At 46.2% G+C, this 18,876-nt stretch overlaps 1 protein-coding gene across 5 annotated transcripts in view; it reads left to right on the forward strand.

The window, feature by feature from the left end:
* The window catches only part of LOC142786439 (receptor-type tyrosine-protein phosphatase T-like), a 253,813-nt gene that overhangs the window by 72,431 nt on the left and 162,506 nt on the right, over positions 1 to 18,876 (forward strand). For all 5 annotated transcript variants that reach the window (XM_075884122.1, XM_075884121.1, XM_075884119.1 and 2 more), the window contains one exon: positions 15,738 to 16,028. In XM_075884122.1, the coding sequence (XP_075740237.1) occupies positions 15,738 to 16,028 (291 nt within the window). The remainder of the gene's footprint in view (positions 1 to 15,737; positions 16,029 to 18,876) is intronic.

The following is an 18,876-nucleotide window of genomic DNA, read 5'->3' on the forward strand; positions in this document are numbered from 1 at the left end:
CTCATGTTTATCTATGTCATTTGAAAGATGTGGAGACCATACAACTGACGCATATTCAAGAAGAGGCCCGACCAGTGACTTAAAGACTATGAGCGTATCTTCATTTGTGGCGCCATTTACCATTCTTTTTGGGAAACCTAATTTTTAAAGCAATTTAGCAGAAATAAGGTCAATGTGTGCCACTTTAAAATTTGGCGAGATGACAGGACCAATGTACACAAATTCCTGGACAGCTAGGTTAGGTTAAGTTATGTTATGCTAGGTTTGGTTAGTGTAGGATCGGGATGGCCATATTTAATTGCAATGGCTTTTTTTTGTTCGTAAAAGTTACTGTCATGGTTTCCTGAAAATTAAGCTTCATTTCCCAAGTTCTACTCCAGTCGCAATTGATGAGTGATGATACGCACAGTGGAATGCAACACACAGTCATCGGCATTTAAAAGAAGAATGACTGGAGTGTTAGTGACAACCTGAATGACATCATTATTCTAAATTATGAATAAAAGGATCCCAAAACAGAGCCTTGTGGAACACTTGAGAAAATATGAGCTGATGATGACTGTTCGTGGTCACAGCGAACAAACTGACTCCTCAGGTGCAAATAATCTATATTCAAGTCAAGTAATTTACCAGCATGTGAACCTGTGGTAAAGTTCTGAAGTTTGAGTATAAGTTTTTCACGGCATACCTTGTCAAAAGCTTTGCAATAATCAATAAAGATGGCGTCTATTTGTTCATGGTCATACGTGAATTCGATCAAATGTGTGACAGTGTAAAAACTGCTGTGAAAATCATGCTGACGCTGTGAAAGGATAGCATTGTCAGTTAGGTATTGAATAACGTGCTCTTGAATAATGTGCTCGAGTAACTTCCAACACGTAGATATTTAACAACAAAACTAGTCTGTAGTAATAAATGATTTATTTATTACTTGATTTTAATATAGCAACATGATTGGCGGTATTTTGAATGTCCCGGGTCAAGTGATTTCTTGAATTTGTTTATGAAGTATCGTGCACACCATTCAGAGTGTATACATTTTCAGAAAAAAAAACCGTTAGGGATATCTTCTGGACCCGCTAATTTGGCAGTGTCTATGTTCAGTAAGACATTATCGATTACGGAGCAACTGATCTCAATATCCGAAATAGCTACCGATACAGAGGGCATGACAAAAGAAGTGACATTGCCGTTATCAGCGGTAAACACAGACATTCAATAACTATCAAAGGCCTCTTAGATCGCTTCAGCTTTCGAACATGTTTCAATTTTAGTAATGAATGAATGAGGTCTCGCAGAAGGCAGATTAATTGTTTTCCAAAACTTGGTTGGTGTTTTCTTAATGAACTTTGACAATGTGTTATTGTAATAGAACTCGCTCGCTTCATGCATATTATTTTTAGTGTTTTTTAATGTACATGAAATTAAATCGTGCTTTGGATTGGATAAGCATCAGCGATATAGTCGCTTTATATGGCGAATAAGCTGTATTCTTTCTCAGTTGTGTCATAGACGTATAGGATTTTGCTTGACACATTTGTTTGGCACAAATATTCCTGAACATTTGGACACAATTACACTAAAGTGTTTTACAAACACGCTCACACCACATCTGTTGCTGGAAAGCGAAAAATCGACATAGGAATCTGCTAGAAGTGAAAGTACACCTTCATTGTAGGCATGTGAGAAATCATTGACAACTTTGTATTCTGGTTTCTTAGTTCACAAGTAACCAAAATATTAACAAAGACTGCATTGCGATCTCAAAGACCTTCTACAACTGCACACGCAAAGTCATTATTCAGTATATTAGCCGTAATGAAAACAAGGTCAAGGATTGAAGAACCTGCAGTGACGCTGTGAACAACTTGAGTAAATTCATGGGATACAGCGTCGTCGATCAAATAATTACAGTAACTTTATCATGATCGGTTGTGGTGAAGGGCACCCAGCTAATGTGGGGTGCAGTAAAATGCCCCCATATAATCAGGTAGCCGTCGTGAAATCTGTGTGTTCTTTACAATAGAGTCAGTGATTGCCAATATGCAGTGGTCATCTTCATTGGGCGGCTGGTAAACAACACCAATCACTACAAACACAAATGCATAGCTTTATCTTACACGAGACACGCACTGGTTCAAGAAGTTAAGGCAGTGTGGTGTACTCAATGCCTTTTGAGATAAAGAGCGCCACGCCACCACCACATGAACTGTCGGTTTGAATAACCGAGTAACCAGAGGGCAGAAAGTCGTTTTCAAAGATATATTCATGAAACCAGGTTTCAGTGACACATATAACTAAGAGATTGTGACACTCCACTTGGAAATTGAGTCAATAAACTTGTTTGCCAAGTTTTGGGCGTACAAACACAAAAGCGTTAAGTTTTCTGACTCACTCTGCCTGCGGTCAGTTCATTGCTTTCTTTGCTTTTTTTAAACTTTTCTCTGCTATCATGTGACGGGATTATTTCATCTTGGGTATCATTCGAAGTCAACAGCTCTTTGCCAATCTTTATCTTGTTGGAGATAAGCTTAACTTTCTGGCCTACCCTCCGACATTATGCAGTGCTTCCCCATAGTTTCTTGCGTACCTGCCTTGTAATAGGGGAGTAGTCTTCCGATGCAGTGTAGTTGCTGCCTTTTAGTCTAAAGCAATGTTTTAGTATGTCTAGTTTCTCACGGTGATCACGCAGTTTGATAAAAACCGGTCGATAGTTGCTAGGTTGCTTCCGACCCTATCTGGGAATTTTAGATGCGAAGCAACTCTTGGATTAGCAGTGTAACGCTGTCCGCGCGTGTCTGCGTGCCAACGCGCCACACCGTGCTCCCCTCAGTGCAACTGTTGGGGTGAGGTAATGCGCGGTGAGGTAATTAGGTCACTTTCTCCCTCACTTGCCACGCGCTTGCTGCGTGTCACCTCTCTCTGGCTTCAGCCTCTCCACCACTCGCAACGTTCCAGCGCACATCTAGTGAACACCATTCCAGCTCGTTTATCTGCGATGGAGAGGACAGCGGAAAGCGAAGCTCCTTCGCGCGCCGAAACATGTGAAGAAGCGATTTGGCCTAATACCGGTAGTGCATGGGCAAAGAAAATGGCATTTACCTTCTAATGCCTTCAGATTAAATGCCATTCGCGCGGTGCCACACGTATGAACAATATGGCATTCGCCCAAATGCCATTCGTCACCTAATGCCATCGGCAGAACTGAGAAATGCGTACTCTCAACGGCACAGCTGATGAAGCAAATATATTTTATTGGGATGTAAGAAAACTTTCTGCATCTTTTATTCACACTAATTTCTCAAACAAGGGCTTAAAACTTATCTTCAGCTGGTAGACGCTGTAAAATAAATGCGACAAGCGCCAATTTATTTTTACGCTGCGGATCTGACTACTTTTGGCTTACGTTGCTACATGGTCGATTGCAACGTCATGAAACAAAGCAACAAATTAAATCTAACGGCAGCGTAATATGGTTATTTCTATATTTAATTCTTCTCGGAGGTATATGTAGTTTCCAAATGCTCGTTTATTTTTCTATTACTACTCTACAATTGATCACTACAGAAGATGGTTTGATCGACATCATCCGAGTCAAATGTCATTCACTTTAGAAGTGTAAGAACTCCGCCCAAAAAAAATGTCATTCGGGAAGTGTATTCCTTCACTACCGAATGCCATTTCCTGTGCCCGTGTGGCACGGTTATAACCCGGCTGCCGCCGGCGTTGCAAGAGTTAGCAGAGGTGATCGAGTTCATGAATGGCGTTGTCGCACCTGGAACACCGATGAGGCGCTAGCCAGAGAAGCCGAACGCAAATGGTGGCAGTGGAAGAACAATGAAACTGATGAGTTGCGGGTCAAGCACGCTGATGGTGTTCGAGAACAAAGACGGCGTGCGGGTAACACCGACGAGATGCGAGCCAAGAAAGCCGAGTGGGAGTGCCGAAAGCGGAAGGTAAACCCTGGCGACTACTCGACGTCACCGTCGTCGTCAACGTCTCGAAAGCGCGGCGCGCCCTTCGCCGACTCGCCGGGCTCCACCGGCCGATCCGGAGGTGTCTCGCCGCCGCATGCAAATCCCGTCTCCAACGCCACCAGCAACGTTGAGGCTGACGCCTGCTTCCGACGAGAATTACTCCAGCGTACCTTCAGTCACAGTTGCCGCACGGGAGATCATCTGTGGTTCGACAAGCACCTGTCGAACGTCAGTTCCGTTCAAAAGCAGCTGGAGGCAGCGACCGAAGTAATTCGACATGAGTTCGGCACGGACCCGTCCGACTTCGACGTCTGTGCCACTTGCAAGGAGTCGCTGACGTCAGGCAAGTTTCCGACGATGGAACGTTGCGTACAGTTACCGTTACCCGCATCACCCTCCGGAACTTCTCGAGCTCAGCCATTCTTCCAGCACCCACGTCGACGCCCGTTTCAACCAGGTCACCGCTGGGAGCACCGCTGCTGCTTCGCATCCAATCAGGGTTCCCTTCGGGGAGATGGTGCATAATTTTATTCTGCCAAAATGTCCTTCATGTCAAATGTATCCGTAAACACTGCTTTCAGCACAAGCTTGGAAAACTCTACGTCTGATTCGTTTGATTTTCCAGCTATAATCAAACCAATTCAGTTGTTACGTCTGCTGCAATCTTCTAGGTCGACAAATATTCTTTCAAATCAGCAACTCGTGAATCTAGTTCGCTGCTCAAGTCCTTGATTTCACTTATAGCAGATGTATCTTCATCCACTTTCTGTAATTCGACCTCAATATTCTCCAGCCTTCGTTGAATGTATTGCTAGCACTGAAACAGTTAAACTAGAACCTGCAGAGTGGTAGCTGCTGAATTAGACTCGGCGTCATCACATAGCATGAGTAGCAACAACACGAAATCACAGGCAATAGAGTGCATCTCAGTCACTCTACATTGACACGTCAGCTGGAGAAAGCAAAAGTATTTGCATGCAACTGCGGAAGCAACGTTACTAACCTGGATGAGAAACAGCAATGAATTTGACATAATATTCACAGGTTGCCAGCCGATGTGCCCACTGAAGAAATCCGGTGGGAAGAGGGGTTTCGCACCTTGGGGTCGATGTTATTGATGAAGTTGCACATGTGTGTTCCCAGTCATCGCCCTAACTTGGGAATTCGTCTGCGCAGTCTGCATGGTGAATTTCTCGTATAATAGGCATAGATACTGCGCTGACTTTCGCAGTCAAGGCTATCAGAGAAAACTGCATGAAAAACAGCCATAAATTTAACGTGGCGCTCAGTGGATGCCAGCCGACACGCTCAATCAGGCCAGCGCCAACATGACAAGCCCTTTATAAGTAGTAATCGCTCCTTATAGAGTCGCCTCAATGTCGCCAGCGTCTGAAAAAGTGTATCACTAAGTCTGGGAACTTCGAATTTTTCAAATACGTTACCATCCTTGGTGAAACCGCGCCGTACATGTTGATAGCACGCTTTAGGACAGGCCAGAAACCTAAATAAAAAAATGGTAGCATATCCACGGAATGAATGATGGAGAGTGGGGCGAAGCATTCGTCCGCCCATTCGTTCTTGCTTCCGTCTGTATGACCGTCCGTGCATCCATCCACCCGTTCGTGTGTGCGTCTGTTCGTGCACCCACTCGTCCGTCCCTTCGTTCGTCAACGCATCCACACCTGCGTCCGTCCATGCATTCGTTCATGCGCCCATCTGTCTGTGCAGCCATCCGTGCGTTCGCCCATGTGTCTGTCTGTCCATTCGTCGATATAGTCAACACTCCAAGTACCACCATCTCGCATTTTTTCATCATATTGCCACTAGTACAAGTTCTACAAGTATTATTTACACAGATGCTGGCATGCTTGTATGTGCCGCTGTTCAGAAGAGGACAAAGATGCGCGTGCAGAGAAAAACAATAGTCATACTGCCGTTGTTAGAATCAGTTTGACGTCCTTGTGTGCCATTATCTACAGCTTACAGTTACGTTGTAACGTGACACTGGTGGAGGGGCTGGGTAATAGTCTATGCACTGTTCCCACGAGGAAAATCTCGGTCCCAACATCGACGCCTTAGTAGAAACAGCCAACCTTCTACGCAGTCGGTGGCAACTAGGCCTACCACCCCAATTCAGCCCTCTTCCGGAACGCTCCAGAACCATGGCATATGCGACAACTGCAAGCCAGACTGAACCGACCGCGACTCCGCCAGCACCATGGCTACCAGCCTCTCGAACGCCAAAGCCTTTCCATGGGGAGCCCTACGAAGACGTTGAAGACTGGCTGGACCAATACGATCGAGTCGCCATCGCCAACGAGTGGGACGAGCACCGGAAACTGCGGTATGTCTATTTTTACCTGGAGGATTCGGCGCGTAATTGATTCGAGAATCACGAGGCCACCCTGACAACCTGGCCGGTGTTTTGCACTCAGCTGCGGAACACGTATGGTAGAGCCGACCGGAAAAAGCAAGCCGAACGTCTCCTCAATTCTCACAATCAAAGACCCAATGAAAGCGTGGCCATGTTCGTTGAGGAAATGTCTCGTCTGTTCCGTCGAGCGGATTCTGCAATGACGGAAGACAAAAAGGTACGCATTCTGATGCGGGGTGTCAAGGAGCAGCTGTTTGCAGGACTTGTGCGAAACCCAACAGCTACCGTGGCAGAATTCCTCCGTGAAGCTACGACCATGGAGCGAGTGCTAAGACAGTGGTCTTCGCAATATGAGCGGTCCGACAACCTTGCATGTCTGTCAGCACCCTTGGTAACACCCGATGTCACGAGTGTGAGAGACCTTGCTGAGCTAGTCCGTAGCATTGTACGCGACGAGCTGCAAACGCTTCACGCAGTGCCTTCACAGCCTCAAGTGGCTGCTCTGACAGAAGTCCGTGAAGATGTGCGGCAGCTGGTACGACCATCAGTGCCACCTCCAACCGAAGCTTCTCTGCTAACGTATGCGGAAGCTGTACGTACCCCTGCACCGGCAGCCAGCTATTTTCCCCGACCGACTAGCCTGCTGACGCCACAGCACTTCTTGGGCGGGCCACGCTATGAAAACCAACGACCGACTTGCCTGCAGATGCCGCAGTACTTCTCGGGCCCACCACACTATGAGAATCCACGACCTAATTTGCAGAAATCTAGCGTGTGGCACGCTTCCGACAATCGGCCACTATGCTACCACTGTGATGAGCCAAATCACTTGTACCGGGAGTGCTCGTACAGACAGATGGGTCTACCTGAATTTCGGCCAGACGCTCGTCGGCCCAGGGACGGCGAACGACCCCGCGCCATCGCAGAGTATTTGGCAACTCTACCGTCTCCGAATCTTCAGCGACGCCAATCACGCTCTCCGTCTCCTCGACGCTCTACGTCCGCGATTCAATACTCCACTTTCGCCGATGTTGTTGCGGGACGATCCGCTAGGTCCCCAAGTCCTCACCGGAGAAACTAGAATCAGCGGCCTCCAGGGGTGGGACCACTGTTAAGCTATCATCAAAACAGCCTCCTCCAACCCATCCACCAACCTTCGACGATTCCTTTCAGCCGACACCTCACATCGCTGACAAACCTGTTTCTGCTGACATTGCCGTTCGTGTCGACAACCATCTAGTGACTGCTCTGGTCGACACCGGCACCGACTACTCAGTTATCAGCGCTGAACTTGTGGCTGAACTCAGGAAAGTCACGACTTCTTGGGGGCATGGACCAAACCTTCGGACAGCCGGTGGTCATCTCTTGACACCAATCGGGAGATGCACCGCAAGGCTGCAAATCTGTGAGTTAACGTTCATTGCTTCTTTCGTTGTGCTTCCCGAATGCTCCCGGAAAGTTATCCTTGGCATAGATTTCCTTCGTGAGCACGGCGCTGTTATAAATCTTCGAGACTGCCTCGTTACGTTTTCTGACGACTATGGCCTGAAGCCTAGAGATACCAATTCGCAGAATACTGCGCTTCGCATTGTCGACGACACCGTCACACTTCCGCCACGCAACAGTATGTTCGTTACAGTACAGGGCGACATAGACCATGACAGTAGTGGTATCGCTGAAGCCAACCTTTCGGTGCTCTTGTCTCAGCTATTCTGCGTTGCCCGCGGAATAATTCAATTTAAACGTGGGATGACTGAGTTGTTGGTAACCAATTTTAGTGGAGCATACCAACATTTGGCCAAGTGAACATTTATCGCTAATTTCGAATCCATTGACGATGAAGCGTGTACGACGATAGCCCCAATTTCTGCAGCCGTTGAAAGTGACACCGCGGTAGCCGATGCAGTCGATGTCAATCCGAACCTTTCATGTGCGCAGAAAGAGCAAATCCGCTGTATCCTCCGCATGTTTAGCGACTGTTTCACGTCTACATCCAAGATAAAACAAACGCCAACCGTAAAGCACCGCATTCTCACTGACCATGCTGAGCGACCCGTACGTCACCACGCCTACCGAGTATCACAAAAGGAACAATAGGCTATACGTTCTCAAGTGAAGCAGATGCTCGAAGATGGCGTAATCCAACCCTCGAACAGTCCATGGTCGTCGCCCGTTGTACTAGTCAAAAATAAGGACGGCACTCTCCGATTTCGCGTCGATTACCGCAAACTCAACAAAGTCACAAAAAGGACGTTTATCCGCTTCCGCGCATCGACGACTCACTAGACCGCCTCCGACGCGCCCGATACTTCTCCTCTGGGGATTTACGCAGTGGCTACTGGCAGATCGAAGTTGATGAACGGGACCGAGAGAAAACAGCATTCATAACGCCTGATGGTCTGTACGAATTCAAGGTGCTGCCCTTCGGTCTGTGTTCTGCCCCTGCGACATTCCAGAGGATGATGGATACAGTGCTCTCCGGTCTCAAGTGGGAAGCATGCCTTGTTTACTTAGACGACGCCGTTGTTCCCCTCCCAAACGTTTGAGCAGCATTTGCAGCGTTTTAGATGTGTGTTTGCTGCAATTAGCACGGCAGGCCTATCACTGAAACCAGAAAAATATCATTTTGGTTTCAACAAATTAAAGTTCCTCGGTCACCTTGTTAGCCCTGATGGTATTCGGCCTGACCCAGACAAAACATTGGCTGTCGCAGATTTTCCACCACCTACCAACAAACGTGATGTGCGTCGATTTTTAGGCCTCTGCGCATACTACAGACGCTTTGTGCAAAATTTCGCAAACATTGCCGAACCCCTCACTCGTCTGACAAAAGACGACATTCCCTTCATGTGGGGCCTTGAGCAAACACGCGTTTTCTCCGAGCTCCAGCAGCGTCTCCAGTCTGAGCCCTTACTCGGACACTACGACGAATATGCCGACACTGAACTACACACAGACGCCAGTAACATCGGCCTTGGTGCAGTCCTCGTCCAGTGGCAAGGCGGCGTCGAACGCCCTATTGCTTATGCGAGTCGGATTTTATCATCTGCGGAGGCGAATTACACAACAACTGAAAAGGAGTGCCTAGCTGTTGTCTGGGCAATAGCTAAATTCAGACCGTACCTGTATGGTCGCTCGTTCAGAGTTGTTACCGATCATCATGCGATCTGCTGGTTGGCGAACCTTAAAGACCCTTCCGAACGTCTGGCCAGGTGGAGCTTACGCCTTCAGGAGTTCGATTTGACAGTCGTGTACAAGTCTGGCCAGACGCATACTGACGCGGACTGCCTTTCCCGAGCTCCTCTTAGGACAGCGTCAGGTGATCACGATCTCGACGGCCGTTTTCTCTGTGCCATTAGTGTATCCGACTTGGCTGAAGAGCAGAAGAATGATTCCGAGCTTCGAGAATTCATCGAATATCTCGAAGGCCGTACGTCGCATCCACCACCAGCATTTGCCCGCTCGTCATCATCATTCTGCGTCCGCAGAAATATCCTCTATAAAAGAAACTTCGACCCTTACGCGACTGAGTACCGGCTCGTTGTCCCGCCAGCGTTACGAGCCGATGTCTTGTCCGCCTGTCATGATGAGCCTTCCTCAGGCCACTTGGGATTCACACGTACCTTGGCCCGGATTCGCCAACACTACTACTGGCCTAAGCTTAGTCGAGACGTGAAGCATTACGTGAAGACGTGTCACGAGTGCCAGCGCCGTAAAGCACCACATTAGCGCCCAGCCGGCTTTTTGAAGCCCGTCGCTCCTCCGACACAGCCGTTCCAACAAACTGGCATGGATCTACTCGGACCTTTTCCCAAGTCTCGTGACGGCAACCGCTGGATTGTAGTCGCTACTGATTACATGACGCGCTACTGCGAAACGAAAGCATTACAACGTGGCACCGCCATTGAGACTGCCCACTTTTTTATGAAAAACATCGTCCTCTGACATGGAGCACCATCAGTTGTCATAACTGATCGTGGCACAGCTTTTACCGCCCGTATTATACAAGACGTCATGCAGCTTAGCGGCACAGTACATCGAAAAACTACTGCATACCACCCACAAAGCAACGGCCTTACAGAGCGACTAAACAAGACGATCGCCGACATGCTATCCATGTACGTTGACCAAGACCACAGAAACTGGGATGACATCCTCCCTTACGTCACGTTCGCTTACAACACCGCTGTGCAAGAAACAACTGTATTCACACCATTCCGGTTGCTTCACGGCAGGGAGGTCACTGCAATGCTGGATGCCATGCTTCTACCAGACAGACACCACATTAGTGTCAAGACGAATGAATTTATCAGACTGGCAGACGCGGCTCGTAAGCTTGTAGTCGAACGAATCCATAAGCAACAATGTATCGACTCGCTGCGGTACAACGCTCGTCGTCGCGATGTCTCTTACCAACCCGCAGAATGAGTATGGTTGGGGACTCCTATTCGACAACGGGGCCGGTCTGAAAAGTTGTTATGCCGCTATTTTGGTCCCTATATACTTTCTCCGTCGTCTCAGCGAAGTGAACTACGAGGTTCTTGACGAGGACATGGCTCTTTAATCCCGCCGTTCACAACAGCGTCACGTCGTCCATGTTTCGAGGATGAAACCATTTTACCAACGCTGACTATTCGTCACACTCCCTTGAGTAGACTTACAGTGATTGTGAACACCCGCTTGTGTACTGCTTATCGTACGTGTTTTCATCTGGCAATTATGTTATGACATCGGGACAATGTCCTTTAGGAAGGAGGGTAATGCCACTAGTACAAGTTCTGAAAGTAATATTTCCACAGATGCTGGCATGCTTGTATGTGCCGCTGTTCAGAAGAGGACAAAGATGTGCGTGCAGAGAAAAAACAATAGTCATACTGCCGTTGTTCGAATCAGTTTGACGGCCTTGTGTGCCATTATCTGCAGCTTACAGTTACGTTGTAACGTGACAATATATTCCTCATATGGAAGCACCGCCATCCAGCGGACATTCCAAGGACTAAACGAGAGGTGGCACACACACACTTTTCTTTTACGGCTTGCGCTTCTTGTCTACTTCACATTTTTTGCGACCTTGAGTTCATATTATATACTAGTTCACTGTATTCATGGCACTGCGGCCGAACGCTCGTTAAACCTTTATAAAATCAAGGAGGTTATGTTCAGTGAGTATAAAGTATAGCAACCCATTCTTCTCAGATAGTGCTCAATGTACATGCCAATGGCTGCTAACGGGAAATGAGAGACAGGAGAATTCGGCTTTTAGTTAACACGCACGCTGCGAATTTTTTATTGTTCAACAACACACAGGAAAAATCTCCCACCGGCACCACCTTGCAGGTCAAAGTGTAAGACATGTTACGTGCAACGACGACGGACCAATGGGTGCCCCTTTAGGGAGCTTCACCCCTGATTGATTGATATGTCGGGTTTAACGTCCCAAAACCACCATATTATTATGAGAGACACCGTAGTGGAGGGCTCCGGAAATTTCGATCACCTGGGGCTCTTTAATGTGCACCCAAATCTGAGCCCCCGGGCCTACAACATTTCCGCTTCCATCGGAAATGCAGCCGCCGCAGCCGGGATTCGATTCCGCGACCTGCGGGACAGCAGCCGAGTACCTTAGACACTAGACCACTGCGGCAGGGCAGAGCTTCGCCCCTAAAACTGCCTGCAGAGACAGACGAAATTTCATATTTATCTTTGCGACTCGTGACGTCTAAACTTTTGGTGCTGTCTCGGCATTTAGTATAGCGAGTACCCCCACGCGGAGCGTTGTTTTCGGAAGTTGGCACATGAGAGTGATGTAGAAAAGCATTGTGTGAAAATAATTTAGCGCTTCATTTTCGTGGACTACTTCTCTTATAACTCTATACTCCATAAACAACGATTGCTCTTTTAACAATTTTTGCTTCAGAACGTTGTCGTTCTAGCACTCTACCGCAACTGCTTCTTTTACAGTTCTTGTTATGCACTGGGATTTACGTAATCTCTTTCTTGGCGCTGAACGCAAATAAGAAAAAAAATTGGCGTCCAAACTTTTCGTATACGTATATTTAAATGGTAAACCTTTACTAGGTGCACGATAGATGGCTACTTTCACTCTCAGTTGTCTAACTTATGGTGAAGTTCAGCAAGCAGCTCTATTCACAGTAGAGAACAATGGTTGTTTCTGAAAAAGCATAAAAGAGAAAATGGTGCACTAATGGATCTATGCATTCTTAAAGTGAAAGCTCTATATGGCTAGGAGAAACGAAAAAGCATTTGGCATTGGTGTCACGAGCAGTTTCTATTGGCTGTGCGACCACTTACATTGTACACAGCATCGCACTCAAGCACGCATGCCATTGGCGGCGTTGTGAGTGACGTTGTTCATCCCGTCGCAACCGTGACGCCGCGCACATGCGCGTCAGTTTCTATTGAGAGGTTCTATAGGAAACGGAAGCTCAAGTTTGTGGAGCAACGACAACGCCACGCCTGGCTGTGGCGGTGAGCTCCAGAAAAGTTCAAGGTAGGCGCGGGACAGGGTGCGCGGGATAGGGCACAGACGAGTCAATGTGTTTTGCCGAAACGGGAGCGCGTGCGACACGTGCGGAACGGTGCGAGCAGTCGGTGTGAGCAACTTCGGCGCCGTGCCGTCAGCTTGGCGCGCTTAAACCATACGCTCGCTGTGCGAAGTGGCCTTTCCACAATGGTAGAAGCGGACCCACGGAGGAGTCGGAAAGGTACGAAGTACTGTTGTGTTGTGGGCTGCCACGACAATGCAGACATCACCAAGAGACACTCTCCACGCGTAAAGCTGTATCAGTTTGACACGCTGTGTGTCTCGCAGCGCTCAAAGGACAGCCCCAGAACCACCCAGCTCAAGTAAGAGCCCTGCTGCGGGGGCAAATGTGCCCTCCTACCATCGAGATGCTCCATAGGACTCTCGCCCACTACTGGCTGCTGTTTTTGCAGCGCCAGTTGCCCCTTCGTCCCTGTGTTGTGACTTGTGACCTTCAGACTGCTCACACTCCTACCTTCTACTTTCCTACTCTTTATTCCCTTTCATCCTACTCATCCTCCTTCAAGACGCTGTGCCGCACTCCCTTAAGGGCTGCAAAAATAAGCGTCTTTTTTCTTTTTCATCTAATCACTACTACCTCCACCACCAACTTACCGCCGTCGAACACAGCCACGTTCGCGATAGATGGAGCAAACATGACACGAGAGCCGAAAAAAAAACAAAACAAAAACGAAGTGAGCACTTGAATTTGATTCGCTTGGGTAAAGCTCAGCTTGCGGATTCGTGGCGATGTCAGTGGGACATGTTCCCTTGACGTGAAAGACATGACTCTAAATGTTCCCAGAAATTTTAATGCCATAAATAGATAACTTTAGTTTCTTTGATTTTTTTATCATGCCGCAAACGTTTGCACATGACAGTACATGGCTGCTACTGCTAGGTACCACATAAAAACAACAAATATATGGTTTTCATAAAAGTGAACGCAGCACAGCGATAGAGTACGTGGCTTTATGTCCGCAGAATGAGACTTACCTCGAGGCATATGTCGTACACAGTATTTTCATGGACCTGAGAAGTGTATTTCGCAGTGACTCGGGCATCCTCATCTTCCCTCGTCTGCTCCGCATCATAAACTTGACTAACGAGCTTTACTCATTTTGTTAGATTCGCGTCTAGAAAGTGTTTGTCCAGCTCGAAAATCTTTACGAAGCCGTACAGCAGGTGGTACATTGTGAGGTGACTAAAATGGAGCGCACGCTCTCTGCACGAGCACGTAAGCGAGCAGCAGTGCATTGGAGGGAAGGGAAAACGCGCGATATACAACCACGATTCCTACTTTTCTATCAAAGATCCCGCTGCCTGTCAGAGTCTGATTGGTGGATAAAGTCAAGACACGAGTGAAAATTAAACACTTAACTGCAAACTACGAGTCCTCCACCTCACTAAAGGAAAAAAATAAATCTAACTTTTCGTTCACTAGGTCTTACGGCTTGATGGCGTTAGCCACCGCCCGATCTAAAAGGTACAGTCATATCAATCTATCCTATTCATCCATCGCAGCGCCACCATGCGTTGCTTTAGCTTCCTATATGTGTAAACAACGGACTACTCTAGAAGGCTTACTCACAATGTACATTTCTGACGCTAATAAAGAAACATTGATTGACTGGTGATTGAAGAGCGCCGACAGCGGAAACGTGAGAGAGCTCGCATTCGGCGGGCTGACACGGCCATCCGAGCATAAAAACTGGTCTGGGAGGCCGAGTTTTGTACCAATGACACGGCAGCCTTACAAGCCATGCTAAACCGCGAATGAGCTTCCCTTTGTAGGTATTTGCATATATGTATACAAAATGAATCGTGCCCCTCAGTTCATATGACTTGATATTTCATAATCTTCTGCAAATGTCTTTGGTTATTATAGGACCACGGCCACTAGACTGAAACACTAGGAAATCAGTGAGATCAGCGTCCGCCAAATAGGTTTTCTGACCATCTTAGAGCCCATCTCAGCAGAAGGAGAGAAATGGACCATTCAAAATATTTGATGGGGAACATGGTCGAGAGCGCTGTCTAATGAAGACCGCACATGCACCACACAGTGCCGACGTACTAGTGCCATGCCTGAACATAACGTTAACGAGAACTTCTGGCAATGAGGCTGAGTCCGGGTGAATCTTTGCCTTGGAAGGTGATGACGGCCACTGTCTCATGAGCTTGAAAACGCTTATGATAGTGTTAAGGTGAATAGAGACCCCGACTTGACGCCCGCCTTTCCAGTGGGTCTGTCCCAGGTTGAGAACACCACGCAGGAAGGGGTGATTGTGACTCTCCTGTCGGGCTTACGCGCAAACAACAAGCCCTGTTACTCGTTTGACTACAGGTGCATAGCTCTTTCCAGAAAAACTCCGGGTTCGAAGCTTGCCTCGATCGGTGATGTCGGCGAGAAAACTTTCTGGCCAATAGGTCCGTGCACAAGGCATCTGTCATAAATTCTTGGTCGAAAGATTGAACCCAAATGGGCTCATCATGTATTATCTTTTTGTTCATAGTCATTTGACCACGAAATCTCTATTTCAACAATTTTATTCGCAATGTTATTTTTAGCTGTTGAAAAAGTTCACTATACATGCCACGCTTAGTGCGGGTAATGCAGAAATTGAATACTGAAATTCCACTTACGAAACAGCCCTTCTACGCATTCAGTTTTTATTAATTAGAGTTTGACCAGGCAGCCCCTCCAGCATATATAAGTCTTCCTCTTGCTTCAGTGACATACAGAGCTTTCTAAAAACTTTTCGCCCCAACATAACACTATGTTTAGTTAAATAAACACGTTCGCTTCACCAGTTGCATAACATATTGCTTGGTTGCCCAGTGGGACCACACTTTCTGCCGTTGAACTACACTGTGACGGCCAGCCTACTCGAAAGGGTGACCCTTCAGGTAAGGAAGGTACCTGGAGACGACGGAAGTAGTCAAGTGTCTTCGTGGACTAGGGTTGATGCATCCGGAAGTGCATTAGGAAAGACCACCAGAAGCAGCTCCAACTCCACAACCTGGACGGCATTTCAAGCCGTCTCGTCACACAATGGAGTGTACGTCGCCAATGGCATGAACACTGTTGCCCCCGGAAAGAACAGGGCCATCTTCAGGGTAATTGTGCGCAGTAAGTACACATATTTCTGCAATACCACCTGGTTTCTAGTGGTGAGTGCTAAGTTACTATTCAGCGTAAATACTATTCGGAACGTTGCAGCCTTTACGGACCTCAAAGTTTTTTTGAAGCATGAACTGTTTAAGAAACGCTCCTTGCGTCATTCACATGAGCTTCGTGTCGAAGCTAGACATCGGAAATGCTATATAAGCATATCAGTTGGTGTGAAAAATTGAGCCCTTAGTGCCATGTACAATCCAGCTTGATATTAGGAGAAAACGCCGGTCTTCAAGCTAAATATTCAAAAGGCCCATTCCGTTTCGTAACCGCTTCAAGATTCGCTAGTAACCGGTGGCAGTGCGCCCAATGACGAACGGACCACAGTAGGCTGTATCATTTCGCAAATCCTCTGCCTGCATTCTTTCTGTGTATTACATTTTGCTCATACTCATTTTTTTGTTAATTTGTTGAGGCTTGAACTTTATGCCGAAAAGTATAAAGTGCACACGCAGAGCTTCCCACACATATATTCAAAGACATGGGCTATAAACACGCCAGAAAAAAACAGGAGAACTTTACCACAGATGACAGCTTCACTCAAAGAGCCTGACCTGCCCGTGAATGCGCATCATTGCTGATAGAATGCAGTCAAACAGGTGGAATGCTTACAAGCTTATCAGTAGGCATAAACCTTTAGAAAGTATACTTGAAAATATGCATGCTTGTCTTGTCCTGGCAGCGGAAACTGAACTTCACCTCTCTCACTTTCTCAAAGTTTTGCCAAAAGATCAGTACATATCGTTCAAATATATAAGGTTACTGCTATGCGAATTAAAGGCTGACTGCAGCAAAATTTTACTTGAATGGAAACGGCTATAAATACATAATATATATATGGTTAGTTACGATAACGACAGTGAGAAAAATTGGCAGATTTCACGTACAATGGGAATCGATAATATGCGAAGCACGAATGACAATTATGTTGATATGTCACTTTAAAATCAGTACATCATTACGAGCCGGATGTTTAATGAAAGCCGTGTTCTAATTGTGGCATCTAAACATTGTTTTTTTATTTCAGGTATTATCAAAACACCTTTCTTTAGATTTTATTGACCTAACTTAACTTAAAAGTTAATTTGAAAAACAGTGATGTTTCCTGCATTTATTCATGTACTATCTGAAGGCGTCATTATGTTCTTTTTTATGTCCTTGATTGATATGTAGGGTTTAATATCTTGAAACCATCATATTAATATTAGAGATGTTTTTTATGTTTTTTCTACAGTGCCACATGTGGGCCATTGAACCTCTGGTGGTAATGTTTCGAGACCTGTGACCTAACTAATAATTAGTATGGCACGCGGTGCTATGATTTCAGCTAGCAGCGACAATAGAAATGAGACTCAGAAAGAGAGATGAACATTGTTTGTTGCAAAAACACAAAAACAATCTTTTGTTATTATTTTTTGTATATGGATCGGGAATAGAATCCCAAATTTTCAGTAAAAAGTGAAAATAACTTAGAAAAGAAAGAGAGAAAATAACTCGTGAATTCATAATTGAACTTAATAACAATATTTATACAAAGGAGATTGTCCTCCTGTGAAGTTTTCGATATGAAACAATGAATATTTAAATGTTTCCTATCAAGCGTAATTTTTGCTCAAAATAGGTAACTCTTAATCTCATTGTTGTTTTCACGACTAGGAGATGAAACCTTATGTATCGTTAGCGGATATTGTCAGATTATGTACATTCGTGATAGTGATTTCGTGAAATCGTAATCTATGACACCGTCTCAATTGAACGTTGTTGGATGCGGTACTCCTGAAAGAATACACATCAGCCAACAAAACACATCGCAGGACAGATGACCATTTGTAGGGTGGCGTCATGGAATCAGACACCTTGTCATTAACAACTGCACCATGCAAGAACAAGGTTTCCGTCGTTGATAGGCCTGAAGAAAAGTTACCGCAGGTGTTTTAGCCTTTGCGAAATGCCCGTTATTGAGACAAAGTAAAACTCATAATGCGTGCATATCAATGTCTACATTTGTATGTAGATATGATGTCTGTGCTCAGCTAATCGTCCATCTATATCACCCTGACTGCAAAGCACACTACAGGTCATAACAAGGCAGGCTATGCTAACACCAAGATGAAAATTTGCCGAACATGGCCTGGAATAGTAATATTATCAAGAATATAAAAAATATATCTTAATAATCACTTTATATTCGCCTAAACGTCTTGAAACTTTGGGCTGATAATAGCCGGATGTCAGAGAAGCGGCCACGGCCTCACCGAGTTGCCGGCTACATCCAATAGGGGAAACAACCTTACGTAACTTGCTGTAGACGGTGCCGATCTCTCTTGCCCTAACAAAGACGAAGCGGATAAAATGCAGCAAAAGTAGCACACATGTCGCAAACCAAGTTTGTGAATCATTCTAAAAAGTCCTACTCGTACCGGGCAAACCTACATGCTTACCTCAAACACTGCATCAATTAGGTATTGGCAAATGGGGCTCTGCAAACTCCAAGGACTGCAACCGCCTGGTGTCCGTTCGACGTACTTTCTCAAGTTACATAGTACAGGAGCTGCCATACCTTTTTAAAAGCCCTACTTTGATAAATGCTTGTATGGGTAAGATTCATTGAATCCTCAATCGCAGCAGCTGACAAAGTCTGCAAAACCTCCAACGTCTAGGAGCAGCACTGCTACTGAAACAAAAAAGGAAAACGTACGCAGTTCCAAAATGCCAATCCTACAGATTTGGTCTGTGACCAGCATTCACTAATAAGCAGCGTCGCAATAAAATAGCTTGTTTAATTCCGCCGATGAATTCATAT

Source organism: Rhipicephalus microplus, unplaced genomic scaffold (assembly GCF_043290135.1).
Source record: "Rhipicephalus microplus isolate Deutch F79 unplaced genomic scaffold, USDA_Rmic scaffold_24, whole genome shotgun sequence".
Classification (NCBI taxonomy): domain Eukaryota; kingdom Metazoa; phylum Arthropoda; class Arachnida; order Ixodida; family Ixodidae; genus Rhipicephalus; species Rhipicephalus microplus.